The following is a 22317-nucleotide window of genomic DNA, read 5'->3' on the forward strand; positions in this document are numbered from 1 at the left end:
AGGCCTTCCAGAGCCTGAATAGCACAAAATCATTAAAAACTTCTCTCATAGCTTCACACTGTTTGCAGAGCCATCAACCTCTGTGCTATACTGGCAACCATCATATATGCCAAGGTTCCGCAGTGCTACGGCGTCTGTTTGGGTTCCTCGCTGGCTCCTGGTGCCAGAACCCAAAATCTGTCCATCTGAAAAGGAGACAATGCACCGACTATTCCAGTATCAACCCTGCACACGTGTTGGGAAGTGAAGCAGATTTAAAGCTTAAACATCGTAGTACAAATATCCTTACTAACCTCGTAACCCTGTGTGATCTGGAGGACTGGTGATGGATAATGTGTACCACTGCCATACTGTCACACCAGAAGCACACTCTTTTATTAGCTAACTCTGTTCCCAAATGACCACAGTGACCAAAATGGGGAAAAAATCAGAAATGTTATGTCCTGCACTATCCCTTTTTGCAGCCAGGTGGAGGGCCATTTCTGGGCACACCCCACGTTGGTAAAATACCCCCAAACCCATACCTCCCAAAGCATCTGAGTTCATCTTTAATTCAGCCTCCAGTATCCATTCTTCCTTCTATGATGACACTGCATTAAAATGGCCCAGAAACTGTTCCCACATCCCGAAATCTTCCTTCATCTCTCTAGTAACTCATAAAAGGGTGAGGTCTCGCTATGCCTGCAGTGGCTGCTGCAAGCTGAACACAGAATGCTTGCCCTGGGGCTAACACCTGGCAGGAAAAGTTAAGATTCCCAATAAGAGATTGCAGATCACTGAGTGTAACTAGGTAACCCCTTTATGTCTCCTAATCAAGTCCAGTAGCTCCTGAAGCTTATATTGAGGGAATCATGATTTACCTGCCAGTGTGTTTAGCTCAATCCCCAGGTAGGTCAGTGTAGTGTAAGGTTCCACTGCTTTTTCATACCCCCAAGTCTTTTAGCAAGGGACTGAAAGGTGTCCATCAGTTGTCTGAATTAGTGCTGCCCATGAACAAAAAGAATAAGTAATGCACGACTTGCCATAAACCAGCTTCCAACATCACTGCCCAGTGTAGCATTGTACTCATTTTTTCAAATGCTGAAGAGGATAGTGCACATCCCATGGGCATAGTTTATCAAAATAAAATTGTCCCTTGAACGAGAAATCCAAAAGATGGAAGTCAGAAGTGTGCACCAGCAACAGTCAAAAAGCAGATTTGATATCACACCTGGCCATCGGTGTCCCTGGGCCATAAGACCTAACCATGCACATAGCTGCAGGTGCCGGCTTCCAATTGTCCCCGGGGGGTGGTGCTCAACCCCTGGTCATCCCCAGGCCCCACCCCCACTCCACCCTTGCCCCAACCCCCCCGCCTCTTCCTGCCCCTGATCCACCCCATCTCTTTCCACCCCCTCCCCTGAGTGTATCCCGTCTCCTCTCTTCCCCCTCCCTCCCAGCACCTCCTGCATGCCACAGAACAGCTGATCGCAGGGGGCAGAAGGCCCTGGGAGGGTGCGGGAGGAGTCAATTGGCAGAGCTGCCGGCAGGCAGGAGGCGCTGCCCCATTTTGCTAGTCACTCTACAGACGCATACTAAAAGACAGACCCTGCCCAGAGCAGCTTACAGTTTACATAGACAAGATGGATAGAACGTGGAAATAAAAAGAGGCACAGAGAGCTGAATTGACTTGTCCAGAGTCATACATTGGGTGAGTGACTGAGCTGGGAGTAGAATCCAGTTTTCCTGAGTCCCAGTCCAGTGCCATAGCAACATGTCAATAAATGCATATTTTATACACCAGGCATATTTTAGTCTGGGAAACAAAAAGACAATGATATAAACAACTTTAATTAAGAACTAAGGGCCAGATTCTCAGCTGGTGTAATTCTTGTACTTTTACTGTTTATGCTTTAGAATGTGGAACTTTTACTCATGTGACAGATTATTCTCTCATGAGTGACTGTTCTATTCATTTAACATCATGAAATATTTCCTAATCCTTGTGGCCAGATACATAACTGTTGTAAATCAGCATCGTTCCGTTCATTTTTGAAGAGGTGCGTTGATTTACACCAGCAGAGAACCAGGCCCCAAAACATTTGGATTTAGTATTATAAACTAGTATCCTGTCTTACTGTTTGCATTCCTTTGTGCAGCATCTTAACACTATTTGTTTCAATTTCCAAATTGAAATTTTTCAGAATGTTTTTTTTTCCCCTGAAAGGAATCTTGATAGTTTGATGTTTCATCCTGATTTGGGATGAAAATAAATTTAGAAATACCAGGAATGCCTGTGGAATTGAAATTTCTGATCTTCAACCACCTCTGGTTCTCATTGACTTAAATGGGCTTTTGATAGTTCCCTAAACTTCTTTTATCTCATTGTTCCAATCTATAAAATAATCTCATGGGGGTTTTGTGAGGTTAATACAGCCAATGTTTTGGCTGAAGATGTAAAGCATGACAGTATATAGTAATGCTTTGTTAAACGAGAGTCTTATAAAAGATTTGAACAAATAAGAAGTCCCAGTTTTCAACGGATGGTGATTCATTCCACTGTTAATTGAATTAGACCAGCAATATTTACTGAGCTTGAAAATATATGTTACTGTTTCTCTCATGCTACTGTACGAATGCTTTGTACACTAGTAGATTAGTGCAGTACGTGAAACTGACTCCTATTGGCAGAGCTCAATCAAGTTATAAATTAGTACGTTTCAGCATTTCCTCATAAAATTAAATTATTTGAAATCAGAAGTCAGAAAACAAAGTCTTATGCTTTTGACATCAAATGCTTAAAAGAATGTATCTGAAAGACAGCAAGAGGAAACAAATAGAAGATGGACGATAGTATTTATGATTCCCAGTAATAAGCTTTATTTATAGTATGCCAAAGATAAAGTTTTTAAAATGCTGCCTTTCTTACGGAAATAGGATATTTCCATGCCAAATCAGACCACTGGTTCATCATGCCCCTTCCCTTTCTCCTGGCAGTATCTCCCATGTTGTTACCTATTATGCAGATAAAAAAGAACCATTTGGTTTTATAGGGATAGTTTGAGCAATAATATCTATTGGTTTCTTAGGCTTTATTGTATGAGCCCATGACATATTTACTGTTGGAATAGACGTAGATACACAAGCCTATTTTACATCCGCAACAATAATTATTGCCATCCCAACAGGAGTAAAAGTATTCAGCTGATTAGCCACCCTATATTGTGGAATAATTAAATGAGACGCTGCCATACTTTGAGCTCTTGGTTTCATCTTCCTATTTACTGTTGGTGGACCACCAGGCATTGTATTAGCCAACTCATCCTTAGACATTGTACTACACGACACTTACTATGTAGTAGCACATTTCCACTATGTTCTTTCAGTAGGAGCTGGGTTCGCTATTATAGCAGGGTTTACCCACGGATTCCCTCTTTTTACAGGATATTCACTACACCAAACCTGAACAAAAGTACATTTCGAAGCAATATTTGCAGGTGTTAACATAACCTTCTTCCCTCAACATTTCCTAGGCTTAGCTGGAATGCCACAACGTTACTCAGACTATTCAGATGCATATACCTTATGAAATTCTATTTCAATGATAAATCTCCCATTCACTTCAGTGTGGCCAGGATTTCACCCATGGTATTTTCAACCAAGGGCATCATACCATACACTATAACACACCTGGTTAATTCAAAAGGAACTTTTTTAAAAGTTTGTCCCATAATGTTGCTTATAAATATTTATTATATGTTGAGTCATGGTGGGTAGGAGGGAGAAAGAAGACGAGGCTTTCTTAATGCACCATAGCGTGTTGGAGAACTTTTTTTTTTAAAATAAGCCAAAACACTTCTTTAATAGACTTATTTTTTTTCCTGGTACCATAGCAAGTGTAACAATGAAACAACACAAACATCTGTTTTCAGACAAATTTAAGATTTATTGCAACCTTCAGATAAAGATTTATCTTGTCTTCAATGCAATCAATATTTAACTGTCAGGTCAATAAGTCCTGACTGAATCTCAACAGAAGTCAATAGTTATCTATTATGTCATCTAATGGATAAATAAATTGGAGGTGTTGGGTCTAAGAAGCAAAATAGCATTTTTAAACTCATCACAAGTTTCTTGATGGGATTGTGTTACATGTTCCATATATAACATACAGCATTCTTTGTTGTGTGTGTTGGAAAACAATAAACATGTTCACATAGCGCAGGTTCCTAAATCAAGCACTGAGCATCTGCAGGAGCCATGAATTTCTGCCTGTTGTAGCAAACTACCATTTTATACTAGCTGGCTATTCAATCAACCATTTGCCAAGAGTGCAGCCAGGAAGCCATCCGATGCAGTAATATGTTTGTTTTCTTGATCTTTTGGGGGGACACAATGGAATTTGCAGAAATAGCTTTTACCATAGTGAAGGCAGATCAGTAGTACTGTTATGACTAAAAAAGCATCCAGAATTAGTGAATGTGGTGTTTAAGGTGGCATTTCTCCACCCAGAATTCTATTCTATTCTATATAGATTTTTATACAGCACTCACACTCACCATAATATCTGAGTATCTCCCAGTATTGCATTAAACCATGTGACTAACGTCCATTACGTATTGTTCTCTCATCCCCTCCCAAGAGGGAAAAGAATGTGCAATGGAGTGTCTCTCACACACACACAGAGCTGTGTATTTATGTTAAGAGAAGGCATGTCAAAGAAATGTGTCTTGCACTTGGAGTGGAAGATGGTAAGATTTGTGATAGTCCTTAGATCCTGTGGCAGTTCCTTGCAGAGTCACCTACCAGCCCCCAAGAAAAATCTGTCTCTCACACAGACAACCTTTACCCTTATTGTTGAGAGTTTGATTGTGTTCGAGGAGCAGAGTTGTTGACTACAGTCTTCATCCCAGGGTTTTAAGTGATCTTTTACATATTCTGAGTCCAGGTCATTGAGTACCTTGAAGATAAGAGCTCAGACCTTGGATTTGATTTGAAATTGTGCGAGAAGTGAGTATAAAGAGTGGAGGACAGGTTCCATGTGCTCAAGCTAGCCTGTGTTGCTGAGGAGACACACAGCAGCGTTCTGTACTAGTTGGAGTTTCCTAAGTGCTGAAAGTTTCCAGGTTTATCACATTGCTGTAGTCCTGCTGAGAAGTGACAAAAGTGTGAATACCTGAGGCAAGATTATTGTCCACCAAGATGTGACAGAGTCTCCTAGCCAACCACACATGATTGAAAACATTACTTATGGATGCTGTGGATGTATTGGTTAAAGATAATATTGTCCATGGTTTTAGCATTGTTCATCCAAGAATCTATAGGACACTGATTAAACAAAGCACTTTGCCACATATGCACCTTTAAATATGTAGGTAGTCCCACTGACATCTTCAAATTAACTTCAGTTGGACTACTCTAGTCATCCAAAGTTACATGTATGCTTTAAGTGATTCTCAGGATTTGGGACTAAATGCTTTGCAAACATTACTTAAATCTCCCCATATGACATGAAATAGCTGACCGTTAGGTCATTTAAGAGATATGTAAATGAAGTACCGAGTTTAAGTTCAAGGGCACATAGTGAATCTGTGGCAGAAGTGGGAAAAGAACCTAATGATCTGCAGCTAGAGCATGCTGTCTCCCTGGCAATACATAGAGACTGAAATTATACATTAAAGCACTGTAATGTAAACAGATCAGTAAATCAAACTGAGCTGAAGTGGAGTGAAGGTGAAGATGAAATGGAAGTATTCTCCTGAATGCTTTTTTTCTATCAGTTTTCACATCTATTCTCCAGTTTGACCCCATATGAATGTTCCATTCTGATGCATAGTTTCGATCTTGGCCCTGTCATTAAGGTGACCTGCTATCTGTTGAAACTGCAATGTTATGTAACAACACAGGCAACCACATTAATTATCTCAGATTGTTTACATATACAATCAAATAATCATTAAAGACAAAAAGGTAAATTTAATTGACATAAGAGTCCAACTTAAAATGATAAATAGGAAATGCAAAGTTAAGGTTGCCACTCCATCCTTTGCTCCCACCATTGTGAAGGAAGTAATAAATGGAACAGCAGCAGGCATTTTGGATGGGACAAGTAGCAGATTAATCTGACTTTTCCTGCTTTTTGTCGATTTGATTGAGGCCCTAGAGCAGGGATTGGCAACCTTTGGCATGTGGCCCATCAGGGAAATCCGCTGGCGGGCCAAGATGGTTTGTTTACCTGCTGCGTCTGTAGGTTCGACCAATCGCAGCTCCCACTGGCCACGGTTCGCCATTCCAGGCCAATGGGGGCTGCGGGAAGCGGCGTGGGCCGAGGAATGTGCTGGCCACCACTTCCCGTAGCTCCCATTGACCTGGAACAGCAAACCGCGGCCAGGGGGAGCTGCGACTGGCCGAAAGTGCCTGTCTAAAGTCCAGCTTCGGGTAGTGCAGGTGTGAGTATGAAAGTGGGTTAGGGCTTGGGGCACTAACGCTTTCTTCCTTCCTTTGAGTGACTTGGGGAATGGAATCCCAGCATACTCCGCTGTTATTTTATTATTTTATTAATAAAGCTTTAAAATTTGGTCACTTGGTATGCTCCGTCATCTCCTCCCCTAACAATCCTGCGGCCTCAGCCTGATCACCTGAAGCCTCAGGCAGATTGGTAACATAAATTTGTCACGCCTTTACATTTGCCATCCAACAAGAATTCTGTCTTGTGGATAAGATTCCTTGTGATGGAGAATTTGAATCTGCTCCCACTATCTAAGGGTCTTATCTAGGGCTACCACTGCCCCTGCCTTTCATCTCAAGTTGCATAGAGTTTTTTCTTTTCACCAAGTGCCATGGAACTATACAAACCTATAGGAAAAAAATCATTTATCTGAAGAAGGAGCCTATAACGGATTATTTCCTTAGCTTTAACCTCCCCTCTAACCCATCCCCTGCACAGTCATTCACTCTATTTCAGCCTGCCTGCCTGGTGTTATGAATCTGTTATGAAGGAGCTTGGAGAGGATTTTGAAGTAGAGATAGATATGTGTTCACCCAGGCACTCAGACATCTCGGCAGCAATAGAATTAAACACAGCAGGGACACTATATCACTGCAGGCCCAGTAGACTGTCCATCACTCAGGGAAGATCTTTTCCCATGGTATGAAGCCTTCAAGGCCTGTGGTGCTCCTAGAACTTGATTGTCCAGATTCTAGGATTTGAATATTCAACCATTTCTATTCACACCCAGATTTTTCTCCTGATAGAAACCTCACTGACTCAGACCTCAACCCCAAGCAAGTGCTGCCAGTAAGTGCTGCCAAAAGTGCTGAAGTGATCTCTTTTCTGGAGAGAGTTAGGAGCTTACCACTATTGAAGTCAGTGAGATCTACTGTTGAAACTTTTTGCATCTTAAACTACAAGATATTGCAGCCAAAACGTCTGCAGTGTGTCTGGACTGGGCCAGCAATTGTGGGGAGCTCCCCATGATGGAGAAAATATTGGCTTACAGTGAAGCATGATGAGGAAGGAGATTATAATGATTCAGTCAGTGAAGTGACCTATAGATTTATGAGACCCGAAAGTGGCTCTCACTAGCAAGCATAGCAAGAGAGGATTCAGGTGTGGTGGTATATGTTGTGGGCTTGAGGAAACTTCAATAAGGGCCTTTCTATTGGAACTTCCTTAGTTCTTTCTCTGTATTTAGCTTCCTCCATGTCTGTAAAGAGCTAGACACCAAACAAAGGGTCATTACAGTAAGGATCTTTTCAGCTATTGTTAAAACTCCTATGCTGGAGCCTTCATGAAAGGAAGTCCAGGAGAATAAAAAACACCCTCAGTGGGCTGCCTGGGCCTCTCATTCCATAAACTGGATTGCAAGGAGTGAAGCAAAATACTGAGAAATGGGACATATTCAAATGATGCAATACAAAATACTAACATGACAATAGTCTGTTCTTTTCGCAAGGCATATCTTCTGCTGTGTGACTGGAGTCACAGCAGATTCTAGATTACAGGACTATAAGGTAAGGCCATTCCCCAAACACAGGGATTTCCCAACTTTTCGGTCTCTGACCAGTTAGGGTAGAGTTACACAGAGCTGATTAAGAAGTAAGATAGTCATCCCAAGGGAACATAAAGAATCCCAAGTCATTATTAGCCAGAGACCATTTTCACCCACTACACCTTCTGGGTCACAAGTTGGAACTGGTTAACTCCTGCTTGCTGCTGGAGGTATGCAGTTACTATATGTTGGTATGCAAGCCAAACGAGTATCATCATATCAGCCATTCCATAGTAGTTACTTTGCAGTCCCTGTCAGAGGTTTTAAACCTGCCACTGCCGAGAGAGTTGCTGGTACCACCCACCCATTGTGAAGAGTGTCACGTCATCACCCACACACACACACAGCCAGCACGTTGCATGGCACTGCTAGAAGTAGTAATATATTTGACCGTCAGTCCAGTCTGAAGGGTGTCCTGACCACAGATAAATTTAGGCCAAGCTAAATCTTTAACACTGGAGGAAGAAATTTAGGGGGATCTAAAAGCAGTTCAAAGAGGGATTTGTCGGAGCTAAAGTCATTTTGCTGTCACTAAATCCTCAAGAGATTATCGTCCAGTACTTATATCTCATACCCCTGAACAATTCCGTAAGGACACAGGAGCTTGATTGACACTGAAAAGAAGAGAAATCAATGAAGAGCCCAGTTAGAGAAAGAAAATCACTTTGAAAAGGTTGCTTGGATTATTTTGGAAGGGATCGGGGGAGGGTCGCAATATTTGGTCTCTGTGTAGTTCCAGAGCTATTAAAAGTGTTTAGGAATAATAAGACCTGGAATTCACCTTTTAAGATCTTTAGGTCTAACAATGTTAATCCTTTTAGACGATTACTTGTTAATTGCAGATGCATCAGGATAACTTATAAAATTACACTTAAGGGCCTGAGTACCTCTGTTAAAGGCCTGGGGGCATGGCTAAATGCAAGTCTGTTTTTACTTCCTCCCCCATCTTCGATTTCCTAAGTGTTCGAATAAATGCAGAAGATTTACCTTAAACATGCCTGAGTCCAAAAGCCTATCTCTAATAACTTTGTGTCAGGAGGTGAGTATTAATCCCTTCATCTCACAGGAAAAAAATAGCCAAGCTACTGATGACCAGTGACGTTGCTGCACACTTTTCCCTGGCCACTCTCTATTTATAGAGCATTAAAAAGGTCTTTTCTGAAAGCCAAGAAACATCTAAAGAACTGTGGAACAATATTGGCTTGTCAGAGACAGCTTGTAGTCTTGGCTCAATGACCATTCTTCTAAACCAGTCGTTCTTAACCTTTACTGCAGCCTGCACCCGTTTGGTTCTCAAAATATGTTCTCACACCTCTTACCAAAATCAAAATATGTTCTTGCACCCCTTATCAAAAATTGTTAAAGTAGGTCAGTTCTTTAAACCTAGATATATTTTTTGTTTGTATATGACAGTAATCGTTAAAAATGTATAATGTTAATAAATACATAGGTTTGTGAAACATAGTAGTTGTACTTACGTGCCTGTGCTTAATTGTGTTTTCGATGATTTACCTTCTAAAAAAATCTGGCATGTCTCGCACCCCCAGAAAGGGCATCTCGCACCCCCAGGGGGTGGGTGCACCCAAGGTTAAGAACCACAGTTCTAGACCATGTCATGATGGAGGTTGGTTCTTAATTGTGTTGCAATACGTATTGTGTTAAATACTGTTTTATGTCTTTCTGCACCTAGAAGTAGCATTTACTATCTGTGTCACTTGAAGATTATCACTAATAAAACACTTATGTCTATCGTATCCCTACAGGGATCTTTGTGCTCGTTCTCCTGCGTGCACTGCAACATGGCATTTCTTTTATCAGACCCAATTCATCCCTCCCCAGTATTTATAAGCAGTGTGAAAAGCATTTAAAGAGCCAGCTTTCTGCCTTCAGTTACATCCAGACAATCCCACTGAAGTCCATGATAGTTGTACCTGATCATAGAATAGAGCCTACTTAGGGCCAGATGCTGAGAAAGTTTATCAACGTAACTTCATTATCTTCAGAGTATACCCGCTTAGGTTCGGGCCATTCATGTATTTTTGCACAGAATATCACTTCTTTAAAAAAAACAAGCAAAAAAAAACTATATAGAAAGCTTTAGATTTTTGCAGTGTGCTTAAAACTTGGTATGTTACTAGATAAGTTGGTTTGCACTGGAGAATGCATATGTTTTTTTTGGTTGCTAAATTAGTTCAAAACAGGACAGTGAGCGGAAGTCAAAGGGTATTGTTTACAAAAGTGAGCACAGTCGCAGTGCTGTGAACCTGCGATCAGCAGACACCAGAGACCCAGGCAAAATCCCCTAAGTATCACAGCAATTGGGAAGCAGCACTCAGAGAGCAATTTGCAGGGAATGGGACAGTTACAACAGCTCAGCAGAAAAACAATCTGCAGGTAATAAGATCCTGCTGATTCAACCAGCTCCAGGAGTCAGAGAGGAAAGAATATTTTTTAAATGTGGGTGTAAACACCAACTGAAGAAGAACTGACAAACCTGGCATCCATATTATAGCTGCTTTAACTATGGACAGTAGAAAGAATGACAGGTTTTTTTGCCCAGCTAATGTGGCCTATTGCTATGGTAGTTCTGTAGCAGACAGTTCTTGAGGTTTCAGCCACTGTACATGACAGATTAGGTTTTCCTTTCCATTCATTGGCAGCATCTACTGCATTTTATGCACTTTGTTAGCTCTGCATTAAGAAAGTGTTGAATATATTGTGATTACATTTGGCATCCAGAAGAAATTATTGTAGTTAGGTCTTTCCACTCTACCAGTGAAGGCTTCCTTCAATCAATAGATATTATTGCTTTTGGAAGGCTAGTGCATGAGGTTTTTTGATTTTATAGTTCTGGCTGCTATTCAGAAGCCTTTTTGACAGGGCTTTCATTATTAATGACAAATCATGACTGATTTTTTCCCCTCAGTTTCCTTATAACACCATTCTAGCTAAATTAACTTGATTTAATTTAAAAAATGTATTCTAATTTAGTACTTACTATTATTGACTACTTAATTACGAAGTCTGTGAAAGATAAGTAAAATATTTCTGCAATAACTCACTCTAAAGAGGAAACTTCTTCCTTTTATACACACAGTGTCCATTAACGCTACAGTCTTTAATGTAACAGAAATTTGACCCCTACATGAGGGAGTATTATCTGTTCTATTACATTTTCTTGGCTGTAATTGTCAGATCTAGTTTCATGGCTGACTTGTGTAATCTCAGCAAGAAGCAGAATGCAAGATATGTTTTATCTAGAGAGAGACTTGAATGAAAAGCTTGAATCCAAACACCTATATTTTGGAAGTATTCACAGTCTGAATTGGGACTAAAATCTCAATGTCTATATTACTCATATCTTTATAATTAAGGCTGAACAAAAAACTTGAATCCAAACTTTAGGAAGCTACATTTTCTAGCTTTAGTTTTAAGTGTCTTTTGTGATGAATAGTTTCAGAGCTTGTGCTTCTTCAGCAGTTACCCTAAAAAGGCAAAAATAATACAAAAAAGGGATGTGATGACCTCCTTGAAAGTTGTTGTATTTTCAAATTTAGAAATTTAGAAATTCATAATAATATGCTCATGACAGTCCATTAAAATAATAAGCTATCAGAAAATGAATCTAAAAACCTATCCCCACATTCTTAAATCAAAGCAGTTGCAGAAATACAGCTTTCATCCACCAGGAGAAAATGGTACTAATTAAATTATCATATTCCAATGCTTTCAGAGGCACTTTTTCTTTCTTTAGTAATTAGTCAAAATCCCATGCATAATCAATGTGTAAAGTGGACATTTAAAATATATTTTGAGTTTAGCACTTATGATTGTTATCTGACTGACAGCACAAGAAACTAAAGTACTAATTGCACAGAAGCAGCAGAGGTGGAGTCAAAGTGGGCTGGTATGAACCCCTCTACTTGATCAGCTTCATGTTCCAGCAACAAAATAAAATATTTCACATGCAAAGATTGCACTTCCACATGGCAAACAGAGTAACTGCTAAAGGGAAATGAATATTCCTAGTTAGTTTCCATTAGCTACAAGCGTTTTGCGTTAAGAATGTGGAAAGAAAAACTTAGTTTATTCTTTTCAGATGATGTGCATATCAACAGCAATGTGTGTTCCACTCTCTAAGATTTGCACCTCTCTAAGAATCTTGTTTGTTTGTTTGGCTGTTGTCTACAGGTTACATCTATGCAAGAAAGAAAAATATAACTTGTTGCCAAAATATTACTCTAATTTTAATATGCATGTTCTATATACATATTTATGAAATTTAAATATATTTTTATTTGATAGGATCAAAAATCTTTTAGCACTAGATATACGTATATACACTACATAGATAGATAGATGATGACATACCCGTGCAAGCAAGTAAAAGGGAGTAAAAAAACCCAAACTTTTAATCTCTACAAGGACTTCCCTAGACTTTGGGCCCAAGCATTAAGGAGCAAGCAGAAACAATTGCCTATTTATTTGCTCCCCAGAAAATACAGGTGAGAGATTGTCAGGAAGGGGTACAGAATGGGCGTACCGCCTAGGAGTAAGGAAGAAGCAAGGAGAAATTGTGACTTAGGAAGGATTTATTTTGTATATGGAGAAATTGCTTATTCTCAGAACTGCCTTACTGTTAATTAAAATTTATCAATTTAACCCTCATCACATCCATGGCATAATATACCCCACGGGATATATGTTGGGATAACTCATGCACATTGGCCCTCCTAATATGTTATTTTAGGACATTGCATATGCTAATTGATAATGCATTGCAGTGACAGTGGTTATTGTACACATAAAAGCCTGCAAATCACTGGATATACACTTTATATCCGTGGATATCTGCATCCACAGAGCTCAATTTGGTTGTATTGTTTACCATCCTTGCAGATCGCGGAGCGGATGTGGATCCAAATTTTTTTTTATCCTTGCAGGGCTCTAATAGTGAGATAGGTGCTGGTGCAGGTGTGCATACACATACATATAAAAGGTGGAGTGCAGATTGGATACAAGTTAATTATCATGGATGCGGATTGGATGCAGGTCCAATTTTTTTATCCGTGCAGTGCTCTATATATACAAGTATCAGGGGGTAGCCGTGTTATTCTGTATCCACAAAACAACAAGGAGTCTGGTGGCACCTTAATGCATCTGAAGAAGTGGTGTTTTAGCCACAAAAGCTTATGCCCAAACAAATCTGTTAGTCTTTAAGGTGCCACCAGACTCCTTGTTGTTTTGATATATACAATCGACCTAAGGTAGAAGGGCTAACTGAGACCCCTGCTAATTCTTTCAATTTGCTAGTTAAATAAAGTTGTTGGTTGGTTTTTTTTGTTTGTTTGTTTTTTTGCCTAACACATTAAAGAACTGTTCATAATTTCTGAATAAATTTGGGGACAAAAGTCCACAACACAGTTAGTATAACTTTTTTCATGATACTTGATTTTAAATATTTTTGTTCTAAGATATTAAAGAATTATTCTTGGTTTCTGAATGCATTTAGAGTACAAATTTTCTCCACCTCACAGTTCATGTAACTTTTTTCTTGACACTTGAGAAAGGTTAATATTCTTTGTGTTATAATTACTTGATTATACTGTTCAATTCAATGTTCAATGAAATTCAGTGTTGATAAATGTAAAGTAATGCATATTGGAAAATATAATTCCAACTATATATATAAAATGATGGGGTATAAATTAGGTGGTACCACTCAAGAAAGAGATTTATCCACAATAACTCCTAGATCTCTGAAAACATCCACTGAATGTGCAGCAGCTTGGAAAGTGGGGAATCATTAGGAAATGCATAGGTAACAAGACAGACAATATCATATTTCCTATATATAAACCCATGGTTCACCCACATCTTGAATACTGCATGAAGATCTGGTCACCCCATCTCAAAAAAAAGATCCACTGGAATTGGAAAAAACTACAGAAAAAGGCACCAAAAATGATTAGGAGTATGGAACAGCTTCCACATGAGGAGAGATTGGTAAGGCTGGGACTTTTCAGCTTGGAAAAGAGGTGACTTTAAGGGGGGAAATGATAGAGGTTTATGAAATCATGACTGCTGTGGAGAAAGTAAATAAGGAAGTGTTATTTACTCCTCATAAGACAAAAACTAGGGCTCACCAAATGAAATTAATAAGCAGCAGGTTTAAAACCAATTAAGGAAGTATTTCTTCACACAGCGCACAGTCAACCTGTGGATGATGTGAAGGTCAAGATTATAACAGGGTTCTAAAAACTACTAGATAAATTCATGGAGGCTAGCTATTAGCCAGGATGGGCAGGAATGCAAAACCATACTCTGAGGTGTCCCTAGCCTCTGTTTGCACAAGCTGGGAATGGGCAACAGGGGATGGATCACTGGATGATTACCTGTTCTGCTCATTCCCTCTGAAGCAGCTGGCATTGGCACTGTCGGAAGATAGTATACTGGGCTAGATGGACCTTTGATCTCACCCATTATAGCCATTCTTATGTTCTTATGTTTTCTCTGTGTGGAGGAGAGAAATCCCTTTTTGTGTTGGAATTTGAGATTTCAAAATGTTGTCTTTATTCCAAAATGGAATGAAAAATGAAAAAATCATTATTTGTAGGGCTGTCAAGCGATTAAAAAATTAATCATGATTAACTGTGTGATTAAAAGAATAATCCTGATTAATCATGTGATTAATCGTACTGTTAAACAATTATAGAATACCTTTTATTTAAATGTTTTGGATGTTTGCTACATTTTCAAATATATTTATTTCAATTACAACAAAGAATACAAAGTGTACAGTGCTCACTTTATTTTTATTACAAGTATTTGCACTGTAAAAATAACAAAAGAAATAGTATTTTTCAATTCACCTAATACAAGTACTGTAGTGCAGTCTGTTTATTATGAAAGTTGAACTTACAGACGTAGAACTGTGGACAAAAAAAGGGCATTCAAAAGTAAAACAATGTAAAATTTTAGAGCCTGCAATTCCACTCAGTCCTACTTCTTGTTCAGCCAATCACTCAGACAAACAAGTTTGTTTACATTTGCGGGAGATAATGCTGCCCACTTCTTGTTTACAATGTCATCTGAAAGAGAGAATAGTTGTTCCCATGGCACTGTTGTAGCCAACTTTGCAAGATATTTATGTGACAGATGCGCTAAAGATTCATATGTCTTCATGCTTCAGCCACCATTCCAGTGGACATGCAACAATGCCAGTGATGGTTTCTGGCTCGATAACAATACAATGCAGTGTGGACTGCCGCATGTTCATTTATCTGAGTCAGATGCCACCAACAGAAAGTTGATTTTCTTTTTTGGTGGTTAGGGTTCTGTAATTTCCGCATAGGAGTATTGCTCTTTTAAGACTTCTGAAAATATGCTCCACACCTCATCCCTCTCAGATTTTGGAAGGCACTTTCCTTAAACCTTGGGTTGAATGCTGTAGCTCTCTTTAGAAATCTCACATTGATACCTTCTTTGCGTTTTTTGAAATCTAAAGTGAAAGTGTTCTTAAAATGAACAACATGTGCTGGGTCATCACCCGAGACTGCTACATTGTGAAACATTTGGCAAATATATATGTGGGTAAAACAGAGCAAGGGACATACAATTCTGCCCTGAGGAGTTCAGTCACAAATTTAATTAACACATTATTGTTTTAATGGGCATCAACAGCATGGAAGCATATCCTCTGGAATGGTGGCCAAATCATGAAGGAGCATATGAATGTTTAGCAAGTCTGGCGTGTACATACCTTGCAGTGCCGGCTACAAAAGTGCCATGCAAATGCCTGTTCTCACTTTCTGGTGACATTGTAAATAAGAAGAGGGCAGCATTATCTCCTGTAAATGTAAACACACTTGTTTGTCTTAGCGATTGACTGAACAAGAAATAGGACTGAATGGATTTGTAGGCTCTGAAGTTTTACATTGTTTTGTTTTTGAGTGCAGTTATGTAACAAAAAAATCTACAGTTGCAAATTGCACTTTCACGACAAAGAGATTGCACTACAGTACTTGTATGAGGTGAATTAAAAATACTATTTCTTTTTTATCAGTTTTACAGTAAAAATATTTGTAATAAAAATATTTACACTTTGATTTCAATTCAACACAGAATACAATATATATGAAAATGTAGAAAAACATCCAAAATATTTAATAAATTTCAGTTGGTATCCTATTGTAGAACAGTGCAATTAAAACTGCCGATTAATTTTTTTGGGTTAATCGCATTTGTTAACTGTGATTAATCGACAGTCCTAATAATTTGTTTTGTGTTGATTGAAACGTTTTGTTTTGATTTTGACTTTAAAAAATAGATAATAGATAATCTAATTATAATAGATAATATAATGCAAAATAAAAAATACAGAATGAAGTAATTTCCAAATGTAAAATCAAAATTTTCTAATCTGGAAATGTTGAAATGGGAAGTTGCAATATTTTTAGGATTTCTCTCCCCCCCACCCCTTTTCTTCCAAAATAGAAATTAGGCAAAATTAATCTGATTTCACAAAACATTTCAATTTTGACAGATCTGCATATTCTTACTGAATGTGGTTTCACCCAAATTTCTTTGGCAAGTTCTGGTAATTACGTATAAATTGGGGTTAGATATTTATTCTTGAAATGTTCTGAGAATCTCTGTGGGAAAACTAAATGTGAATAAAGACAAATGATGTGGAACTATACAAATGTTTCTATTTGAGTGAGAGGTGTCAGGCAAACTTCCTTTGGCTCTGGTGTATGCAATTCCGGAATCTTAAGTTGCTGCTGATAGTGAACCTAGAAACTCAAAGCTGTACTGAGTTAAAACCACAAATGTTTACATGGTTTCTTGTTTAAACATACTGTGACGGGACCCCTGGGGTGCAGCCTGGGACTGTGGGGCTGCTGTACCCCCTGAACTCTCTCCAGCCTGGGCTGTCTCTCATAATGCTTTGCTAGTGACAAGAAGCTACCCCTTCTAGGTGCTGTGATCACTCAGCACAACAGCATGTGGAGCCCCACACCCAGCTAGATTGCATGAATGCTCCCAGAGCCAATCATGAATCACACAGAGAAAGGCCCCAGCACTGTACCCCAGGAATATACCATCTTGTACTGCTCAAGATGGGCAGTGCAAATTTACTAATTGCTTCACCACTTCAACAACGGAAAGTGGACATACACCAGCCTTTGCAAAACCTGAGCAGATTTGCCCCACACCTCATACAAACTCACTGGTAAAGATAAACAATTAAATAAATTTATTGAGCTTAAAAGGTAGATTTTTAGTGGTATTAAGTGACAGGCAAAAAGTCGGAGTTAGTTACCAAAAGAAATAAAATATAAGCACGCAGTCTAAACTCTCAACCCTATTAGACTGGGCAACATCTAGATGAAGCAGTTTTTCTCACCCCGTTGGATATTGCAGTCCTTAATATACAGGTTTGTTCCTTAAATCTGGACCAATCTCCTCTGTTGGAGTTTAGTCTTAGTTGCTTGCAGCATAGGTCGGGGCAGGAGAAGGGCTAGCATATAGCCTCTGTGTCTGTTTTATACCCTCAGTCCTTGAAAATACAAGTTCAGGCATGTCTCGGGGCATTGCTGAGTCTCCAGGCAAGGTTGAGCAATTCCCCTAGTCAGTGGTTGTTGATTGATTGATTGATACCCCACCCTGGCATTGGTTACTTTCCTTGCTGTTGCCTCTGGGGAGCTAATACCTGGCTTATTCCCCACCTTACAGCATGTTCTAGTGACAACCATACCACACAATTCTCATAACTTCATATGCGGTAATGATACACATGTATGGATAGAGAAATGACTTTCAGCATATCATAACCATTCCCCTGATACCTTACAAGGCATGCTTTATATATAAGATCACAATTGTATAGAAATGAGGAATATGGGGGTTACAGGATGCTCCCCCAAGATATGGAATGTCACACATACATTGTTCCAGGTTCTGTTAAAATGGTACAGAACAGAATCTCAAAAGATTCACCAGCCTTTTAATAAACCTAACTGAGTTTACAGTTGGTAATGAAGTGTCAAACTAGGAAAGTTGCATGTGTTTTAATGTTACATAACCATGTTTAACCCAGTTCTGGAAGTATGTTGTGTGTTTTGCTTACCTGTGAGCCAGTCTATAGAGTCTAGTGGCAAGGAAAATGACATAGCCTTCACTTTGAAAGTGGGATTTGTATTTTCTCAAGTACGGCCAGTTTGATCTAATCTTAGGCCTCTTGCAAAGCTACCACAAACTCCCTGCACTGGGCAATGTGCTAGTGTTATGTATAGGAATGTAAAAGGAATAGGTAATGATCCTGATCCTCATTTGGTATAAATTGCCATAAATAGCTTCATTAATCTCAGGGGTGCTATATCAGTTTACTCCAGTGGAGGGTCTGGCTCATTGTTCTCAGAACTCATTTGTATGTTTCTGGAAAGAATTAGGAAACTAGCAAGTGGATGATGGAGGTTTCAGAAAGCAGAAGGAGAACGCTTTTCTGTGTACCAGCCAGTGTAATGATTAGGGAGAGAAGCAGAGTGATTGTCACCGCAGAGCTGTCAGACATCACAAAGTAGCTCATACTCCACCTCACACCTCACTGGAGCATGCACAATTAAGATCATATTAACATTTCAGTCATTCCCTAGTGGGCCCTAAACACCTGTGACCTGGAAGCTTGCTGTAGACTGCAAGTGATGCTTTTATGTCTAAGCCAGCCCTACTTTCAGTTTAAGTGTATCTAGGACCCAAGCCTGAAACCACTAGTAAGAATGGGCAAATCAAAAGAGACTCCATGTGGCCTCTGTGCCAAGTTACATCCTGGGAGCTGGGAAATTCTGACCCATCAGCACCTCTCTCCTGCAGCTGGCCAATGGGTGCCAGAGACTCCCAGGGGGAGGAGCTAACTATTATCCCACGGGGAGTGTCTCCCTCCCTCGCTGCTAGGACTTTCCACCTTTCACTGCAGCCCCATCAAGTTCCCTCATCCATCAATGCATTTGTTGTTATATCCCTGTCTGTTCTTGTGCATGGCTATCAAATGATTTAAATTTGAAAAGAAGCAACAGTTACCATGTCAGGACAGTTTTATTTTAACAAGTTTAGTCTTTCACACATTTTTTTTAAGGAACCTTTGATAGTGGTAGGTTTTGCTTTCTTTCTCTATTTAACAATCTGTTTCAAAATGCCCTTACAAATGTTTTTGTAATTCTAAATCTTAAAGTGGGACTCTGCTCTGGGAAGTGACTCCTGCAGTTCCCTTTATGTGTGAAATGCTCCCCACTCACAAATAATAGTGTGTGGAGGGGAGGGAGGGGATTTTCCAGACTGCCAACCTTGTAAACTCAGTCTGGGCTCAGAGAATGTAGCTGGGTTATTCTATCTAAAACAGGGGTCTCAAACTTGAATCACCAGAAGGGCCACATGAGGACTTGTACATTGGTCCGAGGGCCGCATCACCCCCACCACGCTGCCCCCACTCCACCCCCCCCCACCCGCAGGGTGAAGCAGGGGGCTGAGGGCAGGGGGTTGGGGTGCAGGAGGGAGTGTGGGGTATGGCAGGGGATTGGGGTGTGGCAGGGGGCTCACGGCAGGGAGTTCGGGTGCAGGAGGGGTGCGGGATGTGGCAGGGGGCTCAGTGCAGGGGATTGGAGTGCAGGAGGGAGTGCGGGTGTGGCAAGGGGTTGGGGTGCAGGCAGGGGGCTCAGGGCAGGGAGTTGGGGTGCAGGAGGGGTGTGGGGTGTGGCAGGGGGCTCAGGGCAGGGAGTTGGGGTGCGGGATGCAGGAGGGGTTCGGGTTCCAGCCTGGCGCCTCTTACCTTGAGCGGCTCTGGGGTGGCAGGGGCACGCACCGGGACCAGGATGGGCTCCCTGCCTGTCTGCCCTGGCCCCAGCCCTGTCCCCGTGCCGCTCCAGGAAGTCACAGGCACTGCTTCCCTGTGGCCCCGGGGGGGGGGGAGCAGAGAACTCTGTGAGCTGTTCTTGCCTGTGAGTACCTCCTCCGAAGCTCCCATTGGCTGTGCTTCCCCGTTCCCGGCCAATGGGAGCTTTAGGGGCGGTAACCACAGGCAAGAACAGCTCACAGAGTTCTCTTCTCCCCTTCTCCCCGGGGCCGCAGGGAAGCTGTGCGGGGCCCTCAGCACCACGAGGTTGGCAAATCCGTGGGCCGGATCCAAAGCCCTGAGGGGCCGGATCCGGCCCGGGACCGTAGTTTGCCCACCCCTGGCCTGGAGGTAGGCTGGGGATGCGGTGCACTGGGGAGAGAACGGGGGGGAGCGGAGCGGGGAGCTTGGCGGACCGCAGGAAAGAACCCTGCGGGCCACATGTCTGAGACCCTTGATCTAACATATCACCAGTGACAAAACTAATATTGGTCATATTGGTCAAGCCTTAGGTGATACCTGCACAACCCTTTTGTCATCAGTGTGCTTGAAGATATTGGAAGTTAGTAAACATTTCTGCTGATGATGTGTAAAATTAAGTAGAAACTTTTGCTCACTGACCTCCAGCTCTATCAGCTCTGCTGGGCTAAATAGGAGTCAAAAAGCAGCAAAAATGCATTTTTCTCACTAAGGTCAACTGTTTACAGCTGTGAATGGATATAGGGATCAGATCAAGGCATTTTGAATAAGAGGGTGCCATTTTTGAAGTCACTTTTCAGAATAGTTCCAAACTTTATGCACAAAAACAAAAGATTATTATTTGTTTGGCTACCGGATAGTGGAATTTGAGACTTCTCTTGTGGAGCATGAATGCATATTCATTAATATTTCAATTAAACAGCTACTTAAGCAATTATTATATAAGATAAAACATTGTTTTTTTGGCAATGTGCCTTGAGGTCTTTCTACATTACATGAATTGGAGTAATCATTTATTAATATATTATTACATTTTCTTGTAATATGGGGTGTTTTTAATTTCTACATATCCTCAAGCAAGCTGTCTGTCTAGCAAATGCTGCCACAATTATATTAAATATTTTAGAAAACAATGCAGTTCTCACCAACATTTCTCCACAACACATTGTATAACCCTTTTCTTTGGTTGTCTTCACACAAGAGACTTCCAATCTGTTGGTTAGAAATCAGAAATTAAATTAAAAATAGTTTATTTTGGCTACAAAGGGGCTTTGCAATATTAGAAGTTCTGTGTCCCACCTCAGGTGACAAAACAGGCTCTGTAGATGTCTACCCTTGACCATTGTTCAGAAGTGCTAACGCTGGTGTTTCTTTTATTTTTCTTTGCATCACAGGAGTCATCAGGACCGCCTTGCATAACATGGACAGGGAAGCCAGAGAGCATTATTCCGTTGTCATTCAAGCCAAAGATATGGCTGGGCAGGTCGGAGGGCTATCAGGGTCAACAACTGTAAATATCACACTCACTGATGTCAACGACAATCCACCCAGGTTTCCTCAGAGTATGTAAAAGTTCAATATGTATTTGTTTTGAAAAGCCACACTGATTTTTAGTGATGGAACTGACCTATTAATGAAAATCAATCACTGTTCAAGTTACAAGTGGAGAGGGGACACAAAAAGTGATGTTTTCAGGGGTTTTATTTTTCATCTTTTTCATGTGGGATAGTGTGTGAGGATGTGATACAATTGCAGCACAGAAGCCAACCATGATCCCTTTACATATAATACTACTACTAACAACAATAATAATAGGGAAAAGATAAGAACTCTACTGTGGGTTCTGCTCCATCCATTTTGACATGTAATTACATGATAATATGGTATGGATTCACCAAGTTAATCGTGTTGTTCCCATGACAGGGAAGGAATTATAAACTTTAATCCAGCATGTACATGCCCCCCCCCCCCCGCCGCAACACAAGATTTATAAGTCACTTTTGATATTAAAAACAATAGTTCAAAGTATGATATTACTATTATTGTTGGTGTTGTACAGTAAATCCTGCCTTTTCCCGAAGTAAGTGAAGTGTGGATACTAAATATCAAAAACCAAATGCTCGCACATCACAAGTTATGACGAATGTTCATGTAGTAAGAATATCTTAGTGTAACTCCTCACTTATGGCATCATGTAGAATACAGACACTTCACACTTAGCTAGCGTGGATGTAAATGTCAGTGTAGATGATGAGGCACTGCTTAGGTGAGTAGAGTAGGATGTCCTACCTGCTTGAGCCTTTAATGTATGTACCCTTCATAGCTTTCTACACACCCAAGCAGTGCTTATTTTTATCAGTGTAGTGTCGCAGTGTCAGAACCTCTCTCCACCCTCCCACCCCCGCTGCCTCCCCCTGC

At 40.5% G+C, this 22317-nt stretch overlaps 1 protein-coding gene across 8 annotated transcripts in view; it reads left to right on the forward strand.

The window, feature by feature from the left end:
* Positions 1-22317, forward strand: part of CDH18 (cadherin 18) — an 840354-nt gene that overhangs the window by 717918 nt on the left and 100119 nt on the right. For all 8 annotated transcript variants that reach the window (XM_037893304.2, XM_037893305.2, XM_043540230.1 and 5 more), the window contains one exon: positions 21294-21461. In XM_037893304.2, the coding sequence (XP_037749232.1) occupies positions 21294-21461 (168 nt within the window). The remainder of the gene's footprint in view (positions 1-21293; positions 21462-22317) is intronic.

Source organism: Chelonia mydas, chromosome 2, assembly GCF_015237465.2.
Source record: "Chelonia mydas isolate rCheMyd1 chromosome 2, rCheMyd1.pri.v2, whole genome shotgun sequence".
In the NCBI taxonomy this organism is placed as follows: Eukaryota; Metazoa; Chordata; order Testudines; family Cheloniidae; genus Chelonia; species Chelonia mydas.